Source organism: Struthio camelus, chromosome 1, assembly GCF_040807025.1.
Source record: "Struthio camelus isolate bStrCam1 chromosome 1, bStrCam1.hap1, whole genome shotgun sequence".
NCBI classification, from domain to species: Eukaryota; Metazoa; Chordata; class Aves; order Struthioniformes; family Struthionidae; genus Struthio; species Struthio camelus.
Genome location: NC_090942.1, coordinates 201,991,898 through 202,017,196, shown reverse-complemented (window position 1 = coordinate 202,017,196; position 25,299 = coordinate 201,991,898). Strand labels below are relative to the sequence as shown.

The following is a 25,299-nucleotide window of genomic DNA, read 5'->3' as shown; positions in this document are numbered from 1 at the left end:
GAATGGCAGAGTATACTCTTCCTAGCCCATGTGAGCCAAAAGCCTGCAATGAAAAGAACTATTATGGGACACTTTCAAGCCAGCATTTATAATGTAACTCCACTAACTGAGTCATGTCCTCCTTTCAAATACAGAAGAACATTTTAAAAGCAGCTTTACCCAAAATGCCAAAAATGTGTAGCCTGTTTACTGCTCTCATTATTGGTTTCTAATGGTGCCAGAGGGCACAGGCACGTTTCCTAACTACTGAAGCTGGCATGTCTCATGAGCCACTTACTTACATAAGGTGCAACTTTTGCTAAGAACGTCAGGGTGAAAAGCCACAGTCTCATCAGACCATGTGCTGTGCTGGACAAATGCCTCATCTTTTTTTTTTTTGCAATATTGAATACTACTCTAGTACTGTTGTGCGGACAGACATCGTAGCATGTCTTCACAGATTGACCCTACGCCTCTTGGGGAAAATTTCATCACTTAGAGTTACTTTCGAACTCCTTGCTCACTGGCCTGCCAGCTTGGCTGCTTGGGCAGAAGTCTTTAATAGCAGGTAACCTCTGTGCCATGGCCAGAGATTCTTTGCTAAGTCTCATCTTGGGAAGCAGGGTCTGGTTTGCTGAATTTCTTCCAAAGGAGGGTGGGCAAAGAACTCTTTTCCTCACTCTCTTCCAAAACCAGGGTGCCAGAAAGAAGCAAAGGAATAGTCCTGAAGTGGCAGCCATGTGGGGTCTATCACATGAACCAGAGAGTTTACTGTGAGAGGTACCGGTAACAAACTTCAGTTTCTTTACTACCTGCTAGTAAATCTCTTGCTTTATAAAGCATATCATATCCAGTAATTCGCTTTCAGCAATAATAAAATGCCTCTGTTTGATTGAGCTTATCTGTGGTTTAGAACATCTGTATAATATCCCAAACAACTTCTAGCACTGTTGGATAACATGGACAAATTGTGGTAAAACTGGAAATATCCATATGCAGGAAACATTTCTGCAAAGCTGCAAAGGTTTCTCTTCTGCACAACCTTTCTTAAAGCAATAAAATAAGAATTTAAACAACCTAACAGTGCATCTCTTCTCTGCCACCCTAAGCAAATACATGGCCACTGCACACCACAGACAAGATCTGAAGACAAATCTGAAGTCTATCTCATGGAAATGTTCACTTTTTTGCATTACTTTCCCAAACATCCCTCAAATTTCCCTCTGCTTACCCACATAGTAACCATACAGTAAGAGCACACTGTTAGTGGTCTGCACGTTTGTAGCACAGCGTGTTTGGAGGACAAACGTGACAAGGAGTTGTGGAAAACTGGCAGAGTTACAGTTGCAAAATGTGACTGAAAGCATCTGGTGGAGATGGTGGCAGGAGGTAATGTGCTGCTCAGTGAAGGAACACAGTCGCTGTGCAACACTGCGTATAGTTTCTTTGCTTCTATGATTTTGGGTTAAGCATGTGCACCACAACCATGACAGTCACAAGTAGGTTTCACTGCTTTAGTTACTTAGTTTAATGCTTTAATATCCTATTCACTCAACAGGCATACGAACTAGAACTCAGTGATGCGTTAAGGCTAACACACACCTTCTGGACTAGAGACCACTCAACTCTAAAACTCATTTGATGAATCTGAGTAACTATCGATTCAAAAGCAAAATAACTTCTTAACTTCTTCCTAACTTCAAGTCCAGATCTAAACTACTCCATTGCAGGTGTTTCTTCTCTAATAAGCAGAACACTTTTTACCCTCACCAACAAACAAATGCATCTTTATTGGTAAGTATTTTTTAAATTCCGTATTTTTCAACAAGTAAAAGGAACAAAGGTTGAACCATGTGATTTAGATACTTTCAAAGGTCATGTTTACTTTTCTCATTTCAATACCTTTTTCTGCAGAACTCTACCTATATTTAAATTTTAAAGAGGTAAAAGCAAATCAAATATAAAACTTCTTTAATTTGATGTTGACTGAATTGTTGTTTTGTAAATGAAAAGATGATTTCAAGAAGTAGGGGAAAGGGTATTTTGACAGCCAAAAAAATCTTTTCAGTCAGTCTGAAGCACAGTTTCCCTTTAGTTTTTAATTCGTCTAGAGAACCCAAAAGTCAAATCCTTACATAGTTCAATGCATTAGCATTTCATAACTCATGCAGAAAACTCCAAATACCAAGTTCCTAAAAAGGTCTGCAGTCACAATATCTCTAATATTTAACACTCTTTCTCTGGAAACAAATAACCAACCATGAATTTAAATGGTGAACTTTACAAATATATTAAGTATAGATATATAAAGAGGCATATTTATTCTGGATGTAGTGTGTTGTTATACTGCAAATACCTCAATTTCTGAACACAAAATGAGACCTTTCATAAAATAGATGTCAAAATGAAAATATTTTTTGGAGAAAATATTCTGGGAAATGTGATGCAAAACGTTTTATGGCTGAAATGGTGCTCTCATAAAAACTAAGAAATTCAGAACTGAAGATTTCATAATATCCTTAAATTCAGCCCTTCTGTGAATGTGTCTCACAATAAGGTCTTTCATCAGCTAATTGCACAACATTAGACAGTGTGGCAGGTTAGTTAGTAAATACTCTAATAGGAGGAATGCCATTTTTTTCTAAAGGGCACATCCTATGTATATTGAATCTTACCTTAGTTTTCTTTTATTAAAGTGAGCTTCAGTGCCAGGGAAGGACCTGTTTTCCACTCCAAAAGTGGAACCTTTTTTGTTCCACTAAAATACCTAAACAGATCTAAACAGACCATCAGCTCATTTTCTACATGCTGCTAACCAGTTTTAAAATGGTCAGCACTTTCATTTATTATTAACCTGAATCTCAAACAAGGAAAGCACCTGTTAGAAAAGCACCTAGCTGCATGCTCTGTTGTATCAAGGACTAAAGCTTTACACATGTATTAAAATTTTACATTTCAGTATTTGGCCTGGCTGGTGAAAGCAAAGGAAATATTAAAAGGAAATATACAAGGAACTTTTTAAAATTACACATAAAAGGAAATACTTTTCCTTATATATGTAATTTATAAACATGCCTTAGAAAAACTATTCTTGCACATCGCAGCTTCATGATGTTCCACAAATAGGCTAATTCACTTCTAGCTGGACTTTTGGACAATAATTTACTGTGGCCAAGCCAAAACTTTAAATAACACATGTGGGATGAAACCTACTATCAGTGGAAAAAAAAAAAAAAGAATAAGAGAAATTTTGATCTCCTCCGCATTTCATTGACAAGAGTTTTGCAAAGGAAGTAATTAACTACCAGACCGTAATAATCTTGTGATAAGGGCGGATTTGACCAAGGGCGGCCCGAGTTCTTCATGTTCTGTTACTGTTTTCTTAAGGATAATAAAATTTATGGTACACAATTATAAAACTAACAGGCTAGATCCTCAAAATCAGACTAACTGTAACTGTAACTACAGTTATTTTTCTCAAGAGAGTCTACGATTAAACTGAAGGCTAAGTCCAATCAAAAGATTTTAACTTATATGATCATGTGTTTAGGGGCTCAAGTTACAATGCCCTGTTAAGGATAGCAGAACTTCCCTAATCAGCTTTGGTGAGCCCAATGAGTTTAATTTAAAGTAAATTCATAAGGGGCACATACACGCAAACTCCCTTCTCCATATCAAGGAGCTCCAGCACTGTGAAGTAGATGAAACTGCAGCTGCCAGTTTCTGGTGGAATCATAAAATCATCACATCTTATCACTCTACCAGTCAAGATTTTTACATGAAAGGCAGACCCTTCCACATGGGTAAGATCATAACATGGTTAGGTTTCAGGTCCATACATGCAGATAACTCATGCACACACATGCACCGTTTGTCCATTACCCTGCTGAGGTGACAGGGATGACTCCAGTTCAGAGAAAGGAGAGGAACAGAGGCAGCTTCTTTTTCCTGCCCAGTACTCTGCTGATTCCTTCTACACACTGCCCATCCAGGTCCTCTACGACCCACTCAGTCTCATGACCTGACTCGACTTTCCTGCAGTATAACTCCTCATGCTCTACAGCTCCTTTCTTTCCCTAACTTCTCTTGCTTTGCACCTACTTCTGTTCTGCTCTGTTCTTCTGCCTTGTTCACCAAAAATCTCTACATTGCAGATTAGCTCCTCACCTTTCTCTCTCCTTTTGAGTCTTTATATTCCTCACTTTAAACCTTCTCCCCGGGCATCTTCTTGCCCCCTTCATACTTTTCTTATAATCCCAGTTTGGTTTATTTCCACCTACAGAGCTACCCATTTAGGCTCTTAGACATCTAGGCAGGCAGGCAGGCAAGCTCATCTCCTTTCCTTTACAGAAAAGAAAAGCAGCTGCCTCTTCTACTCAGCAATTTGTTATAAGAAAGGCAGTAGGAGCCAGAATCACATCATCTCCAGAACTATTCTGATAGTTTGCACATGACAGAAAAATGAAGGGAAGATTGTAATGGGAGTGCAAAGGAGCACAAAGCAATTCAAACCTTGAACACAAGGAAGAGTGAGATATATGAGCTCAGCTTAACATCAGATTCATGAAATCATCTGCTACCAGCTACCAAAGGCCAGAGGGACAGGGATCCAGTCATCCAGATGCTCCACAGAGCCCAGAGCCCCAGGTAATCAAAATAAATCTCTTTCTTTAACTAAGAAAAGGTTATACAGACTTGACATGATTCATTGTCTTCCTTGAGTTTTCTTGCAGGAATGCTGGCATAAAATGGAAGCATGCCAACATAATGATGGATGACAGCAGGAGTTACGGTGGGCAGCAGGTCACGTCCAAAGCAGAATCTAACATACCACAGGAAATTGCTAGAGATAACCAGAAAGAGGGCCCAGCAGAAGCTGGAAAACTTTGCACCAGTGCTGTTTTCAAAGTAGGTCACAAGTTTCACATCTCAGGGAAGGTAGTTCATGCATATAACAAGATGCATACATTTTTAATCAGAACACGATCCATGGAAATAATATGAGAAACAGAAACCTCTGTACCTCTCTCAGTCTGGAGACTGGCAAGAGTGTCAAAAGTGGCAAGAGTGTCAAAAAAAAAAAAAAGACTATTCTTGTCATCCACATCTCCAACTTTCTCTGGCAAACTTCTCTGAACAAGAAACTCAGAGAGTGGATAGGAGGTGGCATTCTTACCAATGGATAATCCACTGGGTGCTGTAGCTGGGGCTTTCTCCAGATTGCTGTGCAAAAGAAAAGACTGGACAATACAAATACGTATTTTTAGATCTACCACTACTAAAATGACACCAAAGCTTGAGTATACAGAAAGCCATTAGATCATTACAGGAAGAGTTCAAGACCTAAGAGATAGGGTAGGATAAAGTTGTCTGAAGCAAAAAGGAATTCTCTCAAAAAATGCATTTCTATATTATTTATGAACAACTTGGTGGCAAAAAAAATTTCAAGGACAGCTTGGATGTGGTCAGATTCCAGTCCCAGGAAAGGTTGGGCTATGCTCAGTTCAGAGAGGCTTAAGCAAGCCTTTCTCATAGAGGTAAAAAAAATACATTCACGGGGAACAGAAAGAGATAATATTTAGGCAATGCTTTCAAAACTTAATTCAATTCAGCCTCTGAATAAGCATCTGGAAATGGAAAGCCGGAGCAGGCTGCCCGTGGAATGGGAAGCAGGAGAAAAACTCAGTGACCACAAAGAGCACGTTGCATTGGTTCACCATTGTTGAGGATGAAAGAAGAACAATGCATCAAGTATGGTTAAAACTGCAGAATCTGAAAATCTGGATTTGGCTTTGCAATGTCACCTCTACAGAGACTGTTAATACTGCTGTCTGAAAAAAGCAGACAGATCCTCCTGTGAGCATAAGTAGTTTGTATTTTGCCAGTGTAGTCATAAATTTGATGGAAAATGTAAGACTTGGTCTACTGTTCTCTGAAGATGTTGTTTAAAAGCAACAAAAGTACAAACTCTGTGGAGTATTCTTAGGGGCCTTTCACAGAAAATAAATGCAGTCCTTCTATTTCAAGGAACAAGTACTTTTAAAGCCATTTATAGAGACACATCACTTCCTCGTATATGCTAAATGAACGAATCAGAATCAATTCTACTTCAGGAAGTACCAAAATCTTGACCTTTAGGAACACAAAAGCTTCAGCCCATGGATATGCAGAAATTAATAGTTATGTCATATTATAGCACTAGATTGGCAGAACATTTGTTCCATTGATTCTTGTTCTTGTTCATGGTTTTGTGTCGAACCTTAGGCTGAAGTCTTTTGTGCTAGCAAACAGCTTCAGGAGAAGGGAAAGTATTTAACAAACCCATTTAGCCTTTGGAGCCTTTCCATCAGGATTTTTCTGAGAACAAAGATAAGATAATGATACTGCTGGTATTCATAGGAATGCATGTTAGTTTCTTCCTTCTCTCTTCCTTTTGTTTCAGCTTGACTTGATTTTATAAAATGTGACAACAAAGCAAAAATAAAACCTGTGACCAATACAATTTCTGTGGAACAGTATTATTCAAAATAATTGGATCCATGCTTTTGCTTTTTCTTCCAAAAGCAGCAGGAAAATGCTGCAATTGTTCTGATATTTTCTAATTAATGTCTGAGAAGTATAATGCTGGGAACAAGATTTTTCAGAAACCTATGACTCATCAGCTCTTCTTTGAAAAGTTAAACGTGGAAAGAACTTTATGAAGAATTTATTTATATCATTAATGCCAGAAAAAAATATTTCAGAGGTTCTGAAACAAATTCAAGTTTCACATCTAGCACTGCAACACATACAGATCTAACTGGGGAACCAAAGGCAAGGGAGAAACAAGGATACAATGAATATCTTCTGAGTATTCCACAATACTGCCGGGAAGTGCATCCCCAGCCACATCTCATTTATGTCTTCTTGGGACCTCTAGTGCCACCTGTGCTAGTTGCAGCTTAAGTCTTCAAATTAGAAGTCAGGATTTGCAAGTATGTTTGGCTTTTTGCATGTAAACAACTACTTCATTAGGACTAGATTAAGGACACTTAGAAACTCAGTGAGAGGGCATTTGATCTGATGCAGCCTGGTACAAAGTGAAAGGTCATTTTCAAACCCTGAATCAAATGAGTTTTCAACTCCCACACGGTGACCAGGGTCATTCTGATCTATGCATTTGATTTGTGTCTATGCCCATTCCAGACAAGATGACAGTTTAATAGGGTTGAGAGAGCACATTTAGATTAATAATCTGTTTAAAATAGCATTTATAACTTGATTGGAAACAGCCATTTTTATAGTGGGGGGGAGAAAGGTTTATATAATGTGTTTGCTTAATTTTCAGTTTCTTCCACATTTCCTGGCTTTATATAAAAACATCAAAATACTACAAAAATAAAAAGTGTGCATATTTGCAAGATCAGAAACAAAATTCCTATTCTCAAAAGGTTTCCAAAGAGGTTGCTAAAGAGAAAAAAAATTCATAAGCCCTGAGATCCTACAGCCAACAGCAAAATTTTTCAGAGGTTCATTCCTCTTAGTAGTTTTGTGCTTTTGTCATCATGCCGCTTGCTGCACCAGTAGAGCCAACACAGCCACGTTTAAGGATTCTGGCACACCACCAGGCTGTAGCAACTCCCACCCCAACCTGTCCAAATCATTCTCACAGCAACGATAGGTCAGCAATCCAGCTCACAAATACTTAACCAAATTATCTTATGGCCTGGTGTATTAAGGACAGGTAAAATAGAGCTGGCTTGCCTTTATATGCCAGACTATTTCTGTGACAGGAGCTGAGCCATTCCCATGTTGGTGGGACGCTTGCATCCACAAGTTCATAGAAGGGCACAAGGAGCATTGCAGCTGTCCTGAAACACAATCCTGAGTCTTGTTAAAGGAGATCAGGATTTCATAAAACAAAATAAGAGATCGTTCTAGAGCAAGCAATATTCAGTAAGCTCTCAAAATGCATTTACAGAGTGTATGAACACCGGGAGAAAAATGCTTCCTTACCAAAAGTTAAGTAAGGTGTCCCTTGATCTTTGCCAATCTTCTCCACACTTCTCAACACAATCTGTACTGCGATTGCAGTATTTAAATGTCAGCCAGTTCTAACATTCAACAGGAAAAAACCTCTAAAATCATCCTTAAAAGGATGAAAATCTTGCCCTAATAAAGTCATGACGAGTTGCTACTGATTCTAATAGTTTGAGGATTTTAATAACAAAATCTGCTAATTTCATTGCATGTAGATTTCAAATCTATTTTTCAAGTTCTTTGACTGAAAATGAACTTTAGAAAAGGTGCTTTACCGTGATTTTAAGTACAGAAATTATTGGTACAGGCATTATGATAAAGCTCAGTAAAAGAAAAACTGGATCAGAAAACAGGGGAATTTTCTAAAAACAAAGGCAGTTAGACCATGCGGTAGTTTCTTCTAAGAAAAAATATTTCCTGACACTAAACCTATTTAAAATTAGACACAGAACAGTCTCTCACTGCCACCATTGAAAAGATCTTTCTTGTCTCTGAACTCTACGAATTTGATGGTAGCTAGAATAGCAAACTTGATGACACAGTCCAACTTTTACAGGAGCTTTCTTTCTGGTATAGCTGAGGTCTACTAATGGGAACACAGGCACCAGCCTTGCAAGCCCCTGAACTTCTCCGCCCAGGTGAAACAAATCTCAGAGTCACTGGGAACTAAATATATTTAATAGCTATCAGACAATCAGTTCAGTAGCTTGTTCAGATCAAGCCCACTTTTAGCCCAGGGAATTCCATTCCCAGTATGTCAGAGATAAAGGAGTTAGAGAGTAAGTGAGAAAGAAACTTCTAAAGGCTTTGGTTACTAAATAACTGATATTGGAGTCAAACTAGAATTATTGATTTATAAAATTGGCAGAAATTCTTTACATCTGTGTGGAGAACATCTAACAGAATGGGGCTTTGTTATGAACATATGTTGTGGATGTAAACCACAATAGAAAATAATTAAAAAAAATTAAAACAGATCTCCACACATAAGTATGTCATAAAGTGGTATGTGCTATCAAGGTCAGCACTTCACCCTGAATATTATTTTCTCCTGCTCTTGTTTCTACCACAGTTCATCAGTACTCATCGTTTGCAGCTCTGAGGAGAGAGATATGATAGCGTATCTCCCTTCTGCCTACACAAGCACATATATCCTGCACAATTTAGTTGATATATGTCATTGTAATACAAGCTTTTATTTTATTTAGATTGCACATTGAGTAATTCTGGAGCTAGAACAGGTCAGTTCCTGTTTGTTTTCTTCTCCCATTTTCAGTAAGTAATTGCTGTAAGCTTAAAAGACAAAACCTTCTACAAGTGGGGGCTCTTAAGGCAGGTGATGACCCAGCCACCTGTTCCAAAACAGCATAGTCCCTGCCTACCTCTGATGCTTCCACTATCGTAGAATCACAGAATCACAGAATCAAGAATAGCTGAGGTTGGAAGGGACCTATGCAGAGCATCTAGTCCAACACCCCTGCTCATGCAGGGTCACCTAAAGCACCTTGCACAGGACTGTGTCCAGATAGCTTTTGAATATCTCCAGGGAAGGAGACTCCACAGCCTCTCTGGGCAACCTGTGCCAGTGCTCTGTCACCCTCAAGTAAAGGAGTTTTTCTTCATGTTCAGAAGGAACTTCCTGTGTTTCAGTTTACGCCCGCTGCCTCTCATCCTATCACTGGGCACCACGTGCCTCAAATATGGATGTATTTCATCAAGGGGCAAAATAAGACTTTAAGTGCTGCAAACTGCTCCTGTAGGTTACTGGAGCAACAATGGCACCAGAGGAAGGTCCACTGACCTCAAAGGATTGCACTTACACAGCTACGTTAACAATAACAAATGTCTTCAGTGCAGACGAGGCTGTAGGCTTCTGCACCTTCCTTTCTCGTTACCATCTCCATACCTTTTGCTTTTTATAAAGTCTGAAGTCTAAAGTTTAACTGCGCCAGAGCAGACCCTGTGTTTTTAACAAAATACGCTTTGTGTATGTCCAGAAGCACAAATGTTCCAGCTGGGGCTTTTGAAGAAGCTGAAAACTACCGACCCCTCATCTGGAAGAAATAAGTGACCAAGAGACAGTTTTCTAAGCCCTTACAAAACACTGAAAAACATGTCTGCTTAAGCCATCTTCAGTGCAAACCTGATTCTAAATTGCATTGCAGTTACTGTGTAACTTAATAGGCCTGATCTGCGCTGCTTGTCTGACTATGCTGTCAGAAAATCGAGGAATGCGGTGTTCGTAATAGATTTAAGGCAATATATTTGCACACCTATTTTGATTCTTTGCATTAGACGTTATCTCTAGGCTTCTCAAAACTCTTCTCCCTTTCTGCTTGCCTGAAAGGACACAGTAGCTCCTTTGTCATCTGCTGCATCTGTGTTTTTGTTTAGGAAACAGATCCAGCTTAACTTGACATTGAATTAGATCTGAAAAGGGTGAAAGGTTCTCCCTGGATTCACAAAGCTTTAGATCAGACCCCACATGTCCCAAACATTTTACCCTTTCATCAGCTGGGATGTTCAGTCCTGTGCCCACCACAGGCCATGGAAGTTAAAGGACAATAGCAGTGTGTCCTGAACGTGCATGCAGCTGCATGAATGTACCTTCTGCCCGGCCTCGTTAACTGGCCAGTTCAGGATCAAACTTTCCCTCTATTTGACACTGGCCATTTTCAAAGAACTACAGTGAAGAAAATTTTCGGAAGTAGAAAATTTCTTGTACTTGGTTACATACATTCTGACTCCCAGTCAGGGTTGCTCCACTTTCCAAAGGCACTTAACAGTACAGTAGCTGCGGGAGTTGAGATGTGAGGAGCTCAGTATACTTTATGAAAACTACTCTTTTTGATTGTGTAAGCATGCAAATTTGAGAACAAAAAATCTACCAAGATACTTTAAGAACTACCAGCCACATGGGCATTTAAGCCATATTGGACATCATGTAATATTTGCACAATTTTTGTTTAATTCTTTCTGCATCTTTGCACTATCAGGCACAAGAAATTACAATACTTTACAGATACTTCTTGCTAATACAGTTGTTTAAATATAAATATTCATCTTTCCAGATGCTTGAGAAAACTGAGACAAATCTCTGAACTTTTTGAAATATCCATTAATAGTGACCACATGCTGTACAGCGCATATCTGATCAACAGACAGCTCAGGCTTTTCTGTGTTTGTAATAACTGCACATACCTTGGTTCTAAACCTGATAAGGAGCCTGTTATGACCTCCATTATCTTCCTTCAATTAATAATGCCTGCATTTTTTTGGTTGCAGAAAATAATTTTTTGTAAGGATGAGTGTGCATGTGTCTGATTGATAGGTTTTAAAATTAATTTCTTCAGCAATGTTTAAAACAACTACTTTCTGTTTAGAGCATTAAAACATACAAGGAAAAAAGAGATACTGGGAAATCCTGAGACAAACATCAGAAGAGGTCAGACTTTCACAGCAAATTTGCATAATTCATTAAAGTTTCATTACAGTGACGTTCTGTAGTAAATTGTCCTTCTGACAAAACTGGAAAGAACAGTGTATGGAACAAATTGAACTGCTTGCAGGACAAGGACAGCAATGAGATTGCTAAGTGGAACAAAATTAAACTCCTCAGAAGAGTTCAGACCGCAATCTTGGATTCTGAGTTTTATAGCTAAAAGAAGGCAAGTTATTCAGGTTGTGTTACCTGAGCTATACACAATGCTTTATGCCAAAATCCTTCCAAATTAGGTCCCTATAAATGGCTGTCTCCATTTAAATCAAGAGTTGTCTTGCAGTGTATGCAGCACGACTGATAGGAGGAGGTCGTGGCAGCTTTCAGAAGTTACTGAACACCTTCCGTACCCTGGCTGAGGTAAAGTCTCTGTCCCGTTGCTTTAATGATTTTACTCTGTTGTTTCTTTATTTCACCCTGGTATAGATCCCCTCTTGCTGGTGAGCTTTGGGTGAAGAACTGGGCAGAATCTCAAAACCTGGAGATCATTTACTAAACCTACATCTTTTCAGATTGGTTAAACATCAGCACAAACAAGAACATTAGTCACACTGATGACTAATGTTCATTAATAACATTTTAAGCCCAGAAACACAGCTGCACATATTATCTATCAGCTAACACAACCAGTTCTTTAGTTACTGGAGTAATGAACTGTGCACTGGTCACAACTAGAAATGTTTTTCTCCCTGCTCTTTATAAATCTGATATTTGACTACATCTAAGCTGCTTATTGAGGTAAGACTGACCTGTGTACCAGCCTCTCTCCTGGCCCTAAACTGTCACATTGCTTCCACTGGAAAAAAAGAGGAGCTCAGGCTAGGTGGGATCCACTGCACAGTTCAACGTGCCTCCTTGTAAAGATGCCTGAGAGGAGGGACCAAGACTTTTGGGACACCTATCAAGCACGCCAGGACTAGAGTTTGGAAGCAGTCAAAAACAACTCTATCTAAAAGGAGAGGCCTAAGCACAAGCACAGGCCTGTCTAGCCTCCCTCTAGTGGCGAAAATATAATTTACTTCCTAACCCAAAAACTTGGTCCTAATGTATTTCCCTAATGAGACCCTTCAGTCACCAAAGGCTGCAATCAGTGGCCACTTCAGAGCTGTTCTCCTGAAAAATGCTGAGAAAAAAGTATAAGGAATCTCTAGGAAATCTGTGACTTGTCAAAAATCAGTAAATACTTCAGGGACTCTGTAGCTAAAGGTCATGGTGCATGAGTTTCAGGATGGTCAAAATTCTCTGTAATTCATGGACAAATCCTGGTCCAAAACCCTTTGAAGTAATGGGCACTGGGCCTGCTGAGGGCTCTAGTTTCTTCACAGTAGAAGCTAAACTTCCTACAGTAACATAAATTCATTATTGTGTTGAGAAGTCATTAGTTAATGGCTATAACAATGTACTAGCACTCAGTCATATTACTGGAATAGCTACTCAGAGTCTGTGGAAGGCAAACAGCTTTTGCAAGCAGCGGAGCCTGTTGTTGCTTTCTAATATATTACTAAAGGTCAAAATGGTAGCTTTTTAAAGTGAACAAATAGCTGGTTTAATATTGTACCAAAGAAAGCATTAAAACCCATTATTATAACACTGTTCAGCAAAGCAAAGTCTGTACGCTACACACAGGCACGTTACTAATCTCCCAAAACACAGCTTCAGGGCTCTGTGCTTGTGGGCACTGACTGTGCCGTCACCGGTTGAAGGAAGTGGTGGGTGCAACGTTGAACGCTGATGCAGCATCTTTGCTTTGAGAGATTAGTTAAATTTTAGCGCCCAAATGAAAGAGAATTTTTTCATAAGTGATTACTTTTTGTCACTTTTGGTCTATGTAAGTCTCCTGTTAATGTATTAGGACCTTAAAGAGGTTTAAATGATGAAAGCCTCCCAGCTTATCTTTGAGCTTCCCTAGAGTTACAGTGTTTATCCAGAGCTTGGGTATATTATTGCCTGAAGGATGAAAAGACAGTTACCAAACAGATAACAAGAAGTCTGTCATACCATATAACCCATACCCTGGAAAATCTGCATAGCTCGCTGTTGGATTCAGTTTATCTAGTAATTTATAAAGTTTAAATGGAAAAATTTTGCTCATTCCAGTTCCCTCTTTTAAACTTTTTTTTCTTTCTAGCCCCATTTTAGATGCAGCAGGTGAACTGCAGGCCTCACTTGCAGGCGGGCAGAAGGGCTCCCTGCCTGTCACAGGACCCAGGCAGCTCTAACAGGAGGTGTGCAGCTCTCCTTAGCTTTTTTTCAGAGTGGAAATAAGGCAACAGATAATAAAAGAGAGGTGAAAAATCCCATATTAAGACTGGGAAATGAGCAAAAAGAGAGATAACTCGTTTAGGTTTGAAAACACTTGCTAAAAATTCCTCCTCCTTTCTTCGCAAGTTCAGCTCTGTTCACAGCCACTGCAATTACCTCTTTGAACGTTGTGTGAAGCCAAGGCCTGGGCTGTGTTAGTCTGGAGCTTGGAGGGCAGGAGAAAGCACGAAACCTGGCAAAAATCAAGACCTGGGCTGGTCAGCTGAGATGTTTCCTGTCAAGGGTCAAAGAGCCAGTGCAATTCATGTCCCCTCAGTTCTGCCTGATCCCTGCATGGTGCTGGGTACTGTTCAGAGGCATTAATTTGTGAAAATTCTGCACAACGTCAGACGACGGGACACTGAGTATATTTTGAAAAATATGTTCAACCCATGCCTTGGTTAGAGCCTTCATTCAGACTTGGTGCTGGATATCAGAGCCAAAGGAGGTGTTGTGACCCAGATCATCCAGTGTAATGTCCTTACAGAGCTACCTGCTGAGCACAGGAGGATTTAAATCTCTATTCGTGAACATTACAAAAATACCCACTGCTGTCATCACTGAAGTCCTTTGAAATCCTCCCCTGGAAAGTGCTAGGTGTTAGGATGCTGATTTGCTTGCATCTACATCGGAGGGAGAGAGGACTGCCTTGTTATAGAGCACAGAGGGAGGGATGCTTGAAAGCACAAAAGGAAGCAAATCGCTGCTCTTTTCAAAGAGCTACATCCCTCTCCGTTGCTTCTCTCTCTGAGCAGTCAGACCAAAGCGTCTACTTCAGGCAGCTGATTCCACTCCCTCCTCTCTGACCACGGAGGACCTGGCTGTCAGTAGGAACGATGCACTTCCACTTCTCAGGTGCAGTTCCCTGTGCTTTCTAACCCTCCAGGATCAGCAACAGCAGTGGAGTCTGATCCATGACGGGGTGCATAAACTGGCCAGTTTCCTTGCAAGGCAGGTGAAATGCTGTACTATGGATCCTCAGTAACAGCCAGAAGCTCACTAAGGCAAAGGACTAATTTTCTGCAGCTGTAAATAAAGACTTTCCCACTATACTTGGCTGTCTGGCTCTCAGGGAGAAGGAGTTGCCTTGGAGTGTTTGCTACGAAAAGCACAACTAGCTTCAATATGGCAGTCACAGACACTGCTAAACATTCCCTGCTGCTGACCTGAGTTTTGCAAAGACGTCCATGGTTTACAAGTCTGATTAGAAGTTGCTGGCCTTGTAAGAAATTTGAATAGGATACAGCTAAGCAAATGTTTATACCACATTTTGTGGCCACATTGCAAAATTAAATAGTGCACATAACATGCATTTTCTTAACTGTCCACCCTCTAGCACTTGGAGGTTCCTGTTCCTGCTGCAGGGGTTGCACGACTTCTTCTAAAGTAGCAGCTAAATTATCGTGATTTACAGTCTGAGGTATCAAGGTAAATAGACACTGATTTTCTTAATGCCCCAGGTTGTGAGGTGCAGTGATTCATGAGAGCTCTTATCAAAAGCCAGAAATGAAACTGTCATCAGCCAGAACTCTTTCCGTGCCAGTTAATGTCATGCGGCCTGTGTCTCTACAAAAAAATGAGCTAATTTCAAAAAGTGTCTGTGTCGGGGGGGCAGGGGTGTAATGCTCAGGTTGTGTAAACATCACACTGAACTGCTCTCATTACAGGAGCTCTGGGTCTTGCTCGTCCCTGCACCATCTCATCCATTTCTCACATGCCTTATGTCATGCCTGAACCAAAGTGATAAGTGCTTTGGGCCAGGGACAACATCTTTTTGGATTTTTTAAAGTAACTAGGATGCTTTTAGCTGCACTATGATAACAGATATAACGTCAAGGGGAAAAAACTAGCTGTGTTGTGGAAGGAGATTTCTACGCATTGCCCCAAGTTTGTGATGACCCCTTTTATAATAATAGTAGGAAGAGCTTCAGATACTGTTTAGTAAGGCACTAAATGTCTAAGTGAGTTGTAACACCCCAGTACTACCATGATTACTAAACATCTGCACTAGAACAGAAACTGAATCTCATGGGCAAAATACATATATCATTCGATGCTGTTTTATCATCAAAATCAGTGCTTCACATAAAGCAGGCTTCCTCCTGTTGGTCAGGATTCCAAATTTTACTTCCACAAGAGAACTCCAAAACTTCCGCCCCATATGTATACCTCTTAGTTTTGGTGTTGTGTCATCATCTTTTCCAGGCTCCCTAATGCTCAAATCAACACTTCTTTAACAAGGACCTTGCAACTTCAATTTGCAACTTACTGTGTTTCTAGCCATTGTCTTCAATGACAGCATTCATTGTCCATGAATCTGCTCTTGTCCTACAGTTTCTTACCCAACAGATTCATCTTGCACGGCTATCACCTCTAGCCTCCTTTCCTAATATCACATCGAGCTAGTAAAGGATGGTTAAAGGTGGAGCTGAGATTAACTAGTAATGGCATAGATTTTAGGTTTAATGTTTGAAATAGCATGCATACATCTGTATGTCTCTGCATCTGTATTGTTTGCATCTCTCTTAACTGATCTCCTGCACACTGCTTATTTGCTTAAATTTTAAACTGTTTGGAGAAGAAATAAGCACTTGTCTACTTGGAAAACCAAATAGGCATCAAGTAGGAGGTTTAACTTTACAGGCTGCACTTTGCCTCAGCTGCTTGCATGGATGTATTTAGGCATTTAGGCTGTTTCCATGATGATTTATCTAAGCACCACCAGCAGTATAAAATGGATCTGACCAGACATGGGAACATGTCTGCTTTTCTGACAGATTACACACACTACACAGTGTAGAGTTTGAACTGCTTTATGTTTTTTCCAGGCTTTATGGTTTCGTGCAGGCTTTATGATAGCTGTGGGAGGGCAGATGTTCCCAGAACTAGCATTAAAATGGAGATGTGCAGACAAATGATACCTGACCTGGCATAAAGCCTGCCAGTACAAAGTTAACCTGTCCGTGTTTTTGAACGCATGTGAATCAGCAGTGAGTTTCTGTTAGGTCACAGCTTGGCTTCAGATGGCTGTGGTGTTTCTGATGAAACACTAAGATCCCTAAAGGCAGATGTCCCTACTGTCAAACCATGGTAAAGCCCCAGGCACATGTAACTCCCAAGCAAAATTTTGGGCTGCCTGGAACTGATTATCACCCTGCCAGCTGCAGAAGTCAAGTGCTGGCACTCTGGGAAGACTCCAGCCCCTGCCAATGTCAATGGAGCTGAAGTGACTCAAGCCAGCTACAGATCTGCCCAAGGCACAAAAGGCATTTCTAGTAATTGTAAGAAAATAAAAAAGATTGAAACCAAAGCACTTCTGCTGAAATCCTTGCGTTTAGCACAATCACTGATAGAGATATAACCAGGCTGGTTAGCGTCCTGCACTGCTTTCCGGAGCAAAATGCATGCGGAAAGTATCAGCACGATAACCGATTCCTTTCCTTTCTCTTTTTGTTTTCAAATTTTAAACAATAAAGATGTTCTGACTCAGACTAGGGACAGCACTGGAGAAGGGACACATTTAATGCCCACAAAAAGTCATTGCCTTGGTTTAAACGGCATTTACATGACTCTCTTTTTTAGGTCCAGCAAATGAGCATAGGAATCAGTTCCAGTGTCTAATCAAACAACAGAATGAATTTCTCAGGTTTTTCATCACCAAAGACTTATGCCCCCATTAATGAAGAGCGAAGCATAAAGGGAATGTTTTGCCAAAACTGCCTATAGAACTGAAAAGCGTTGGCAGGAAGTAGTGAAAGGATTTCAAAATCTCCAACAAGTTAGTTAACAATGGAGGTACGCTCGCAAACAGTAATGGCAAAATTTACCCAGTGATTAGTTTGCCCAGCTCCAATCGGTGCTGACTTATAACTGAAGGAAAGCTTCCTTATGGGAACTACACCACAGTGGACTTTATCCTGTCTCTCTTCCTCTCTCCCAGTTTAACTGCAATCAGGAAAAAAAAAGAGGCTGAGAAGTGTTGTCACAACAAACCGCATAAATAAGTAGCATATAGAATGAAAGTGGTAATCAACAGCCCGTATCAAATAGAAAAGAACTGTTGCTGGTACAGCTCTGAAGAAAAACAAATAAATGACTGGAAACAGCCTCTAGTAAAAATACCCCATTTTGAACTTCCCATCTGTCTTCAAGCGAAAAGACAAAAGGTCAACAAACACAGGCAGAGCTGACCCGGAGTAGTTTCGATTTTATCATGCTGTTCTGAATGTTGTTCATTTGCTACATTGCAAATAATGGTCCCTTTTTGTCATCACAAGAACAATAATATTGACACCAAAATGCTTTTCATGCCATTCAGTGCAAGTCACTGCAGTGATTTTGTTCCGGCTTCTACTTAAATTCTTCTGTCCGATTGCAGCAATATTTCCCAGTACATCAGAAACACTTGGGTTCCTTGGTCCTTCTCCCTTTTTCTGAGTTGCACAACTACTTTGCTTACAGCTTATTTCTTCTGTCTGAAAACAAATGACTCCAATGAGGCACTCTAGCCCTTTCACATCATATTCAGACGACTGCTGAGGAAGACCACAGGGGAAGGAGATGTTTGCTACCATCTGCTTGTGAACTGGAGACAGAGAGCAAATGAGTACAGCAGACGTGGCTGATTTTGTTCATTTATTACCTGACTCCTCAGCAAGAACCTTCTGATTCTTTTGAATCACATTCACTTAAGGTTTTGGTACGAGTCTAAGAAAACAGTAATACTTCTGCTATGCAGCAAGAGGCCAGCAAAGCCGAGCATGGGATATTGTAAGCAAACACAAGAGAGAGAGAAAAATGGATTTCAGCCTTTCCAAGTGAGCAAATCTCTGGTAGCAAAACTTTTGAGGAGGCACATTTGAGCTACTGAATTCCTTGAAGAGTAATGACAGCCAGAAAACTTTGATCTATCATCATGGCTTGAGCTGATGAAGTTTTAGGATTGTCACTAGAAATAAGTCATCACCTCACCAAGACGTACTAGCTTCTACGACAGTAACTCCCAAATCAGGCATCAAAACCCCAAATGTGGTCGTGGTAGTGTGAAATGGCGTTCAGTGTTGCTGAGACAAGTACTTGGGGTCATATGCTATTACCGGACTGTGAATACTGTGAACAGTGAAGGGAATTTGTGAACCCTCATTTGCTGCATCACAGTGACACAATCAATTAAGAAATATGCAGGTGACAGCCACAAAATCGGATGCATTTCACACGTGTGTATGGGCCTTGCACTAAGTTCTTAGAAGCTGATATAAAAATATCTGGGGTGTATGTTGGAGAGCTCTTTAGAAGGTCCATGTATCTAGGCATAAAACAAACTTCAAATGACAACTGAGAGAAATAGCTGTTTCTGGCTGCTTATCAAGTAACTGTTTATCAACTCCATACATCAACTCCAACTCCATACTGTTTTGTAAAACAAAAAAAAAAAATGCACAAGCAGTTAAAGGGCAAAGTAAAATTCTTCCCAGCAGGTGCTGAGCATCCTCGATTCCATCACCTCCCTGACTTCAGTAGGATCTGGGGAGCAAAGCAGCTCTTTGGGCTAATTCAGGCCTTTCCGGGTTAAGCAATCCTAGAGCAATCCGTTGCAGCATGTACCACAGTCAGGCTTCGTCCTCCTGCTCTCCCTTCTCCCCCCAGTACTACTGAATAAGGCTGACATTTGTCATCATTGCATTGTTCCTCTGCTCACGGTCCACCCCTTTGCCACTAAATCCACTAAATCCACAGGTTTAGATGATGAGCTTTTGCAGCGAGGCCTGTTTCTGACTGTACTGTATTTATCACAGTGGCTTCTGATGCTGGCGGGGTATGTGGGCACTACAATAAAGCAATAACAAGATGTTCAGTAGTGTGCACTGCTTCTTGCTGAACAAGGCAGACTGTAGCTCCATGTCAGTTTAACTGAGGCCTCTAAAACAGCACCAGAGAAAGTTTTTCTGAGCCAGAAATTTTTTGCTGCCCACTTCTCACAGCTCCCCCTCCTGCTTTGCCACTGGCCATTAACAAGCAGGAACTCTGTATTCAACCTGCTGATGCTTCAGAAAGAAAATGAACACTGAGCTCCTGATTTTTCTGGTTTTCTTATCACAGATATCCTCCATTTGTAGGAGGATTTCAACATTATTTTCACATTCTTAGGAAGGAATTTACATCACTATTCCTTAACAGCTTTTCAGACGACAGGGCCTTACCCTAACGGCTGTAACTGTCAGGGAGAGACAGGCATTGTTCAGCTTGGAGAAGTTGGCAACACATCTGGGTCGCGTTCCCACTGCCTGCACAGCAGCCGCCAGCTCACTTATGTGTCCATGTCAGAAAGACAAAGTGCAGCATCAGACTGCTGCTCCCCACCAAGCGAACTTCCCGGCCTTGAATAGAAAGCTACAAAACAGCAGTTTTAGCTGCTTCCCCCCATACAGTTCAAACAAGAGTCAAGAGAACAGGACCGTCAACAGTAACAGAAAATCAATGGGTTTCAAGCGTAGCTGATCCTCAATGAGCGAGTACATTCTGTAACTAAATCTGTTTGTACCCTGTGAATTTGAATTGCGATCACCTCAGCAGCATGTCATCTAGTCACTGGTTAGGATATGAGTGGTAGGAGTTTGCGAGTATATCAATAGCTACACGGTCGTTATCTGTTCTTAAAGCCAGATGTATGACACAGAGAGGCACAGCTCTAGACTCCCCTAATGTTAGCAGCAAATGATTGAAAATGCAACAGTAATTTGCGTGAGCAATATCTGAAAAGGCCTTTGAAGAGGGACTTTGGCCAAGCTGATAGGAGTCGTGCCTGATTTGTGTAATCCTTGCATATCTCACAGTACTCAGCCCCCCGCTCAGCCTGTCAGCCCCACGCCTGTCGACAGGTCGAGAAGTACCAGAAGCCTGTTCTCTGTGGAGCAGGCAAACAAAGCAGGGACAGGCTGACACAGAAGTGTGGAAAAGAGCACCCCAGTTCCCTCCTCCAGGGTTTATAATAAAGATGCTGATGGTCAATAATAAAGAGGCTTCTCAGTTTGCTTTTCAAGGAGCAATGCCTGCTTGCAAAGGCCTGTTCAACTCTGAGCCTTTTGCTCTTGTCAGCACCCTTTTCAGCTGTTACTTCCATTTAGTCTTCCTGTATTCATACCCTCCCCCGTTCCTAATTAAATTAGTTTAAATAAAACAATATTTTGGCAAAAGCAATGGGTTTTATCCCAACCAGACTGTGAGATGTCTGGAGCAGGAGCCCTGTCTTTCTTCCACACTCTCTCTATCAATGAATATTATACATATAATTAAAGTAGGCTTAGCCTTAAATATTTTTCATCAGCCTTTCTAACTAGAAATTCCATTTCTAGTAGAAATGAAAACTGTACAGCGTCAGTCAGAATGATAACAATTTGGGACAAAACTTGCACCCTTCTTCCTGGCCCTGGAAAGTCTAATGCAGAGCTCCCATATCCTCCTGTCCTCACTGCGCTGCACAAAATCCATCCGCTTGTCGTGCTGCGGTATGTGAAAAAGCAGGACACTGCAGCATTATCTGGGGACTGGGCCACCTACTCTTGAAAGAAAAAGGCTTAGGACTCTGAAAGTAGGCGCCTCTGTCCTCCCTCCTCCAGCAGTGATGTGACCTCTTTCAGCTTCCAAGGATTTAAATTAACCTGTAGCACATCTGTGCTGTTGGAGCTGATGTAAGGACATAAGCAAGGTAAGGTTGTAAGGAGACAATATCTTTCATTAGCTTCAAAATGTCAAAAATGGAAGGCCTGTGTGCCTGAAATCTTCTCTGTTTTTTCCAGCTATAAGAGTTGGTCTAATAAAGAATCCTACTTTTAATTCTTAAATCAACTTAGCATTACTTACGTAAGCTTTACTCCAGAGCCATCTCTTATCCTGGCTCGGCTTCCCATCTTGTTTTTCCACGTAACTGTGACCACTTTCTCACATATTTTTAGTTAGTTAATAAATAAATGTACTACTTCTTTTCAGGAAGTTCTACCTGCGCAATAGTTTCTTTAACTTTTGAAATTTGAATTGTAAGCATTTGCTCATGTTTTCACGTTGCACATATGTAATAAGACCAACAATACAAATAACAGAAGAGCTGGAAAACTGGAAAAGTACATGAGGATGCAGTTTTCAGTGGGTTTGTTCCAGAGGGATTTAGTACAGTGCACCTATGTCTAACACCCCTCATCAATGCAACACACAAGCAACGAAACGCAGCACTGAGCTGGGTTACATCCGGATCCCTGTGTGCTGTACCAAAAGCCCATAAGCCAGGCTGAGGCAGGAACGCTGCAGCATGGTAAGATCCAGTAGGCTTTCTCATTTCAACCCCCTCCTTACAGTGATTTGCACCTTACAAGGCACAGAGCTGTAAGTCCCGATAACTCTGATATGAAGGCAGAAGGTCATTAGTGCACCATTAGTAAGCACAGGTAAAAGGCCATAGTATGCTGTGCTGAAATTATCTTTTAATTACTGTTTAGTGAATACTCATGTATGCAAAGATAATGAGTTTTCCTATTATATAGGGAAACCAAAGCGATATCACCATAAACTCCAATACAGAAAGGAGGAGTCCAGTAAAATTCATTTCATATGAACTTTACTTCAAACACCCTTTGCCCCAGCAGATGATTTTTATTCACTATCTCATGCTACAAATAGTGCAGAACTGGGCTGAAGCTACATTGTACCAGGACCTTTACAAAGCTTCTAATAACAACTTCAGGGCAGGGTCTACCTTGAAAGTCAAGAGAAAGGGCAGGTGAAAGATTGAGAAAAATGATACAGTAAAGATATATAACAACTACCTATTCAACATACTGAGTCACGCACAGCTGAAGCAGGAGCAGTTATTCTGCTCTACCACTGTATCTGGTTATCCTTAACCGGCTCACATCTTAAAGGCATGGTAACAGACAGAGGTGAGGTTCCCACAGTAACTGCTCTCTAAAAGTAATAGACTCTAAAATGGATTTTTTTGAGCAACACTTCACAAGACAGTGGGTGTGTTATCATATTGCACTGTAGTGAAAAAACACACTCGCTAATAGGGACAGAAGGCAATGATGTTGATCCCATCTCATCCTGATGATGCTGGTCTCCTCAAAATGAAAGAGGAAGATTTGTCTCAAGGAAATGAAGATGTGGGGAAGGAGCAGATGTAGAAAGCGTCTCTGGCTTCTACCAATTTCAATTCCATGCCAAGGTAAATTACTATTCTTTTTCTTCAAATCCTTTATTGTAGGGATGGAAATTTTTCTAATTTATTTTATCTCAATACAGTTCACAAATCCTTGTAATTCCTAAATTATCTAGGAAGCTTGAAGGCTTTCCTCAAAGATTGTCCCCTCCTTACAGAAATGACAGCTGATGTTTATATACCTGTCTGCGTTTGTTGCTAATATAAACACAGTAGCATTTCCAGATTAGAATGAGGAAAATACTGTGTATTTGGCTATTTTAAAAGTCAAATGATAAAAACTTTAAAAGGCAACTAGTAGGCTATTATCTAGAACCAGATCCATTCAGTCTGCCTAACCCCATCCAGTCCTTCACATGACACTTCGTAGTACAGCTCCCTTAAACATTTTGTAAACATGGCCTACAGTTGGGAAAACAGTTTAGATACTTATTTCCTGTTCCATCAACCTTCTTACATAATGCATATCTGAACTTACCTTCCATGTGACGGAGGGGCAGGCTGCCAAGGTGAAGGTAACTTTCTCTGTCACTACATTGAAGGTGACACGAAACATGGTTTGTATTCCAGTGGCCTCAGACCCAGGGCAGAAATCTTCAGTGACAGTCACACTGCTCTCTTGTGTGCATGCTGCTGGGCTCCTATCGTGCGGCACTATACATCCAGCAAACCCGTAACATTATGATCGAAGCTGAAGCCTGAAACAGCGGTAAGGGTCCAGCTTTTCCCAGCAGCCTTGCTCCTGTGTGTCAGAACTAATCAGATTAGCTGGTCTGAGTTGTCTGAGTTGGGACTAACAGGTTAGCAGAACAGTTTGGGTGGGGGAAGGGAGCAGTAAACAAATCAAATTAGGGCATTTACTGGGCAGCTGAGATTTCCTCCCTGCTTGCTTTTGTCTCTTTACAGGACTCGCGCAGAGCCAGGACAATGCACCACAAAAATGAAGCTTTGTTTTAGAGGAGCTCTTTGTATAGGAGTAGTCCTCTAACTTTGCCTTGATGTGATTTGTTTTTGGTTGCCAGCGATCACCAAAAGGGGAGCTCTCCCAGAGTGGCCTGGATATCATGGAGATAAACAAGTTTCAGAGAGAAAAGGCATGTATTGTGCTTTTTTTCATCCCACACTACCCGCCAAAGCAACACACACTGGCTGAGCCAAGAAATCAGTCACACGATCTGCTCTGCACAGTACTAGATAACATGATTCACAGATGGTCAGATCTGGAGGCTAAGGCAAAAGGACAGAGGGACAGGATAGGACAGGAAAGAGTACCAATACACGAATTTCAATGCTCTTCTGAGTACATTTTACGTTTCTGTTACTGACTGAGGCAGATCAGGGGAAGGAAAATTAAAAAGAAGAAAGAAAAAAGGGAAATAAAGTAGGACTGTAGCCTCTTTCCCACCACCTTCTTAACTAGGTGTATGAACTCTGTGTTATATGACGTGGGAGATACTGCACAGCTATACAAACAGTCATGAACACAGTAGACGCAGTCAGCTCTCACTGCTACCGAAACACGATAGTACTAGCATGCAAAGGAAACACTTAGTTTGGCTAACATGTCTCTTATCTATATTTATCCTTCCAAAAAATAGCTCTACACTTCAAGTTAGTCGCCTAGTTTCCTCCCCGGGCATTGCAGAAAGATAGGTGGGATGACTTGCCCTCTGAAACTGCTTTCTTACCACTGGTTAGTGGGAATGAGCCTAGCTAATGACATTTTAAAAAGCTGAAATCACTTGAGACTAATACCTCCCTTGAAAATTTCTATTAATTGCTAAGACAGCGTTCAAAGATGCATTATCTATTTCCTGCTCGCTCTGTGGGTCTGGACTGTGGCTCTAGACAGACCTTTGCTACAAAACAAGGAGGCCTTAAAAATCTTATGAGTGTGTTTCATTGTACTAATTAGTAACTGTGGTAGGAGTAACACATTTGCAGTGCTGGCAAGAAGCCAGATAGAGAATCTCATATTCTTATTGGTGAATATCTGCTCGTACAGAAATCTTACCAGAATTAGACAGATTAGGCGTGCCACAACTCACCAAGGGGAGGAATACATTGACATCTGACCTTATAAGAATGAATTTATTCTCGTGATTTAATTCTTGTGACTCAGAAGAACCTATTCACCATGCAAAACCTAAGTAATGCCCCAAGCCCTTTGATGATGGAATGTGGGGGGATTCCTGTACCTTAGTGCTAGCACCGGCAGAACTGAAAGCCACAACAGTGTTTAAAGGGCACAAAAGCCCCACCACAGAGCCATTAGTCAAAATCCTAACAAAGC

The 25,299-nt window shown here is 40.8% G+C and overlaps 1 protein-coding gene and 1 long non-coding RNA gene across 3 annotated transcripts in view; one reads left to right on the top strand and one right to left on the bottom strand.

Moving 5' to 3' along the window:
• Window positions 1-23,587, bottom strand: part of SPATA13 (spermatogenesis associated 13) — a 167,574-nt gene extending 143,987 nt beyond the window's left edge. For both annotated transcript variants that reach the window (XM_009686550.2, XM_009686552.2), the window contains exon 1: window positions 23,485-23,587. In XM_009686550.2, the coding sequence (XP_009684845.2) occupies window positions 23,485-23,562 (78 nt within the window). In that variant the 5' untranslated portion in view covers window positions 23,563-23,587. The remainder of the gene's footprint in view (window positions 1-23,484) is intronic.
• Window positions 22,710-24,055, top strand: LOC138065606 (uncharacterized). Its single transcript, XR_011138693.1, has 3 exons — window positions 22,710-23,012; window positions 23,577-23,715; window positions 23,913-24,055. It is a non-coding gene; the product is annotated as an uncharacterized lncRNA (long non-coding RNA).
• The last annotated feature ends 1,244 nt before the right edge of the window (window positions 24,056-25,299 follow it).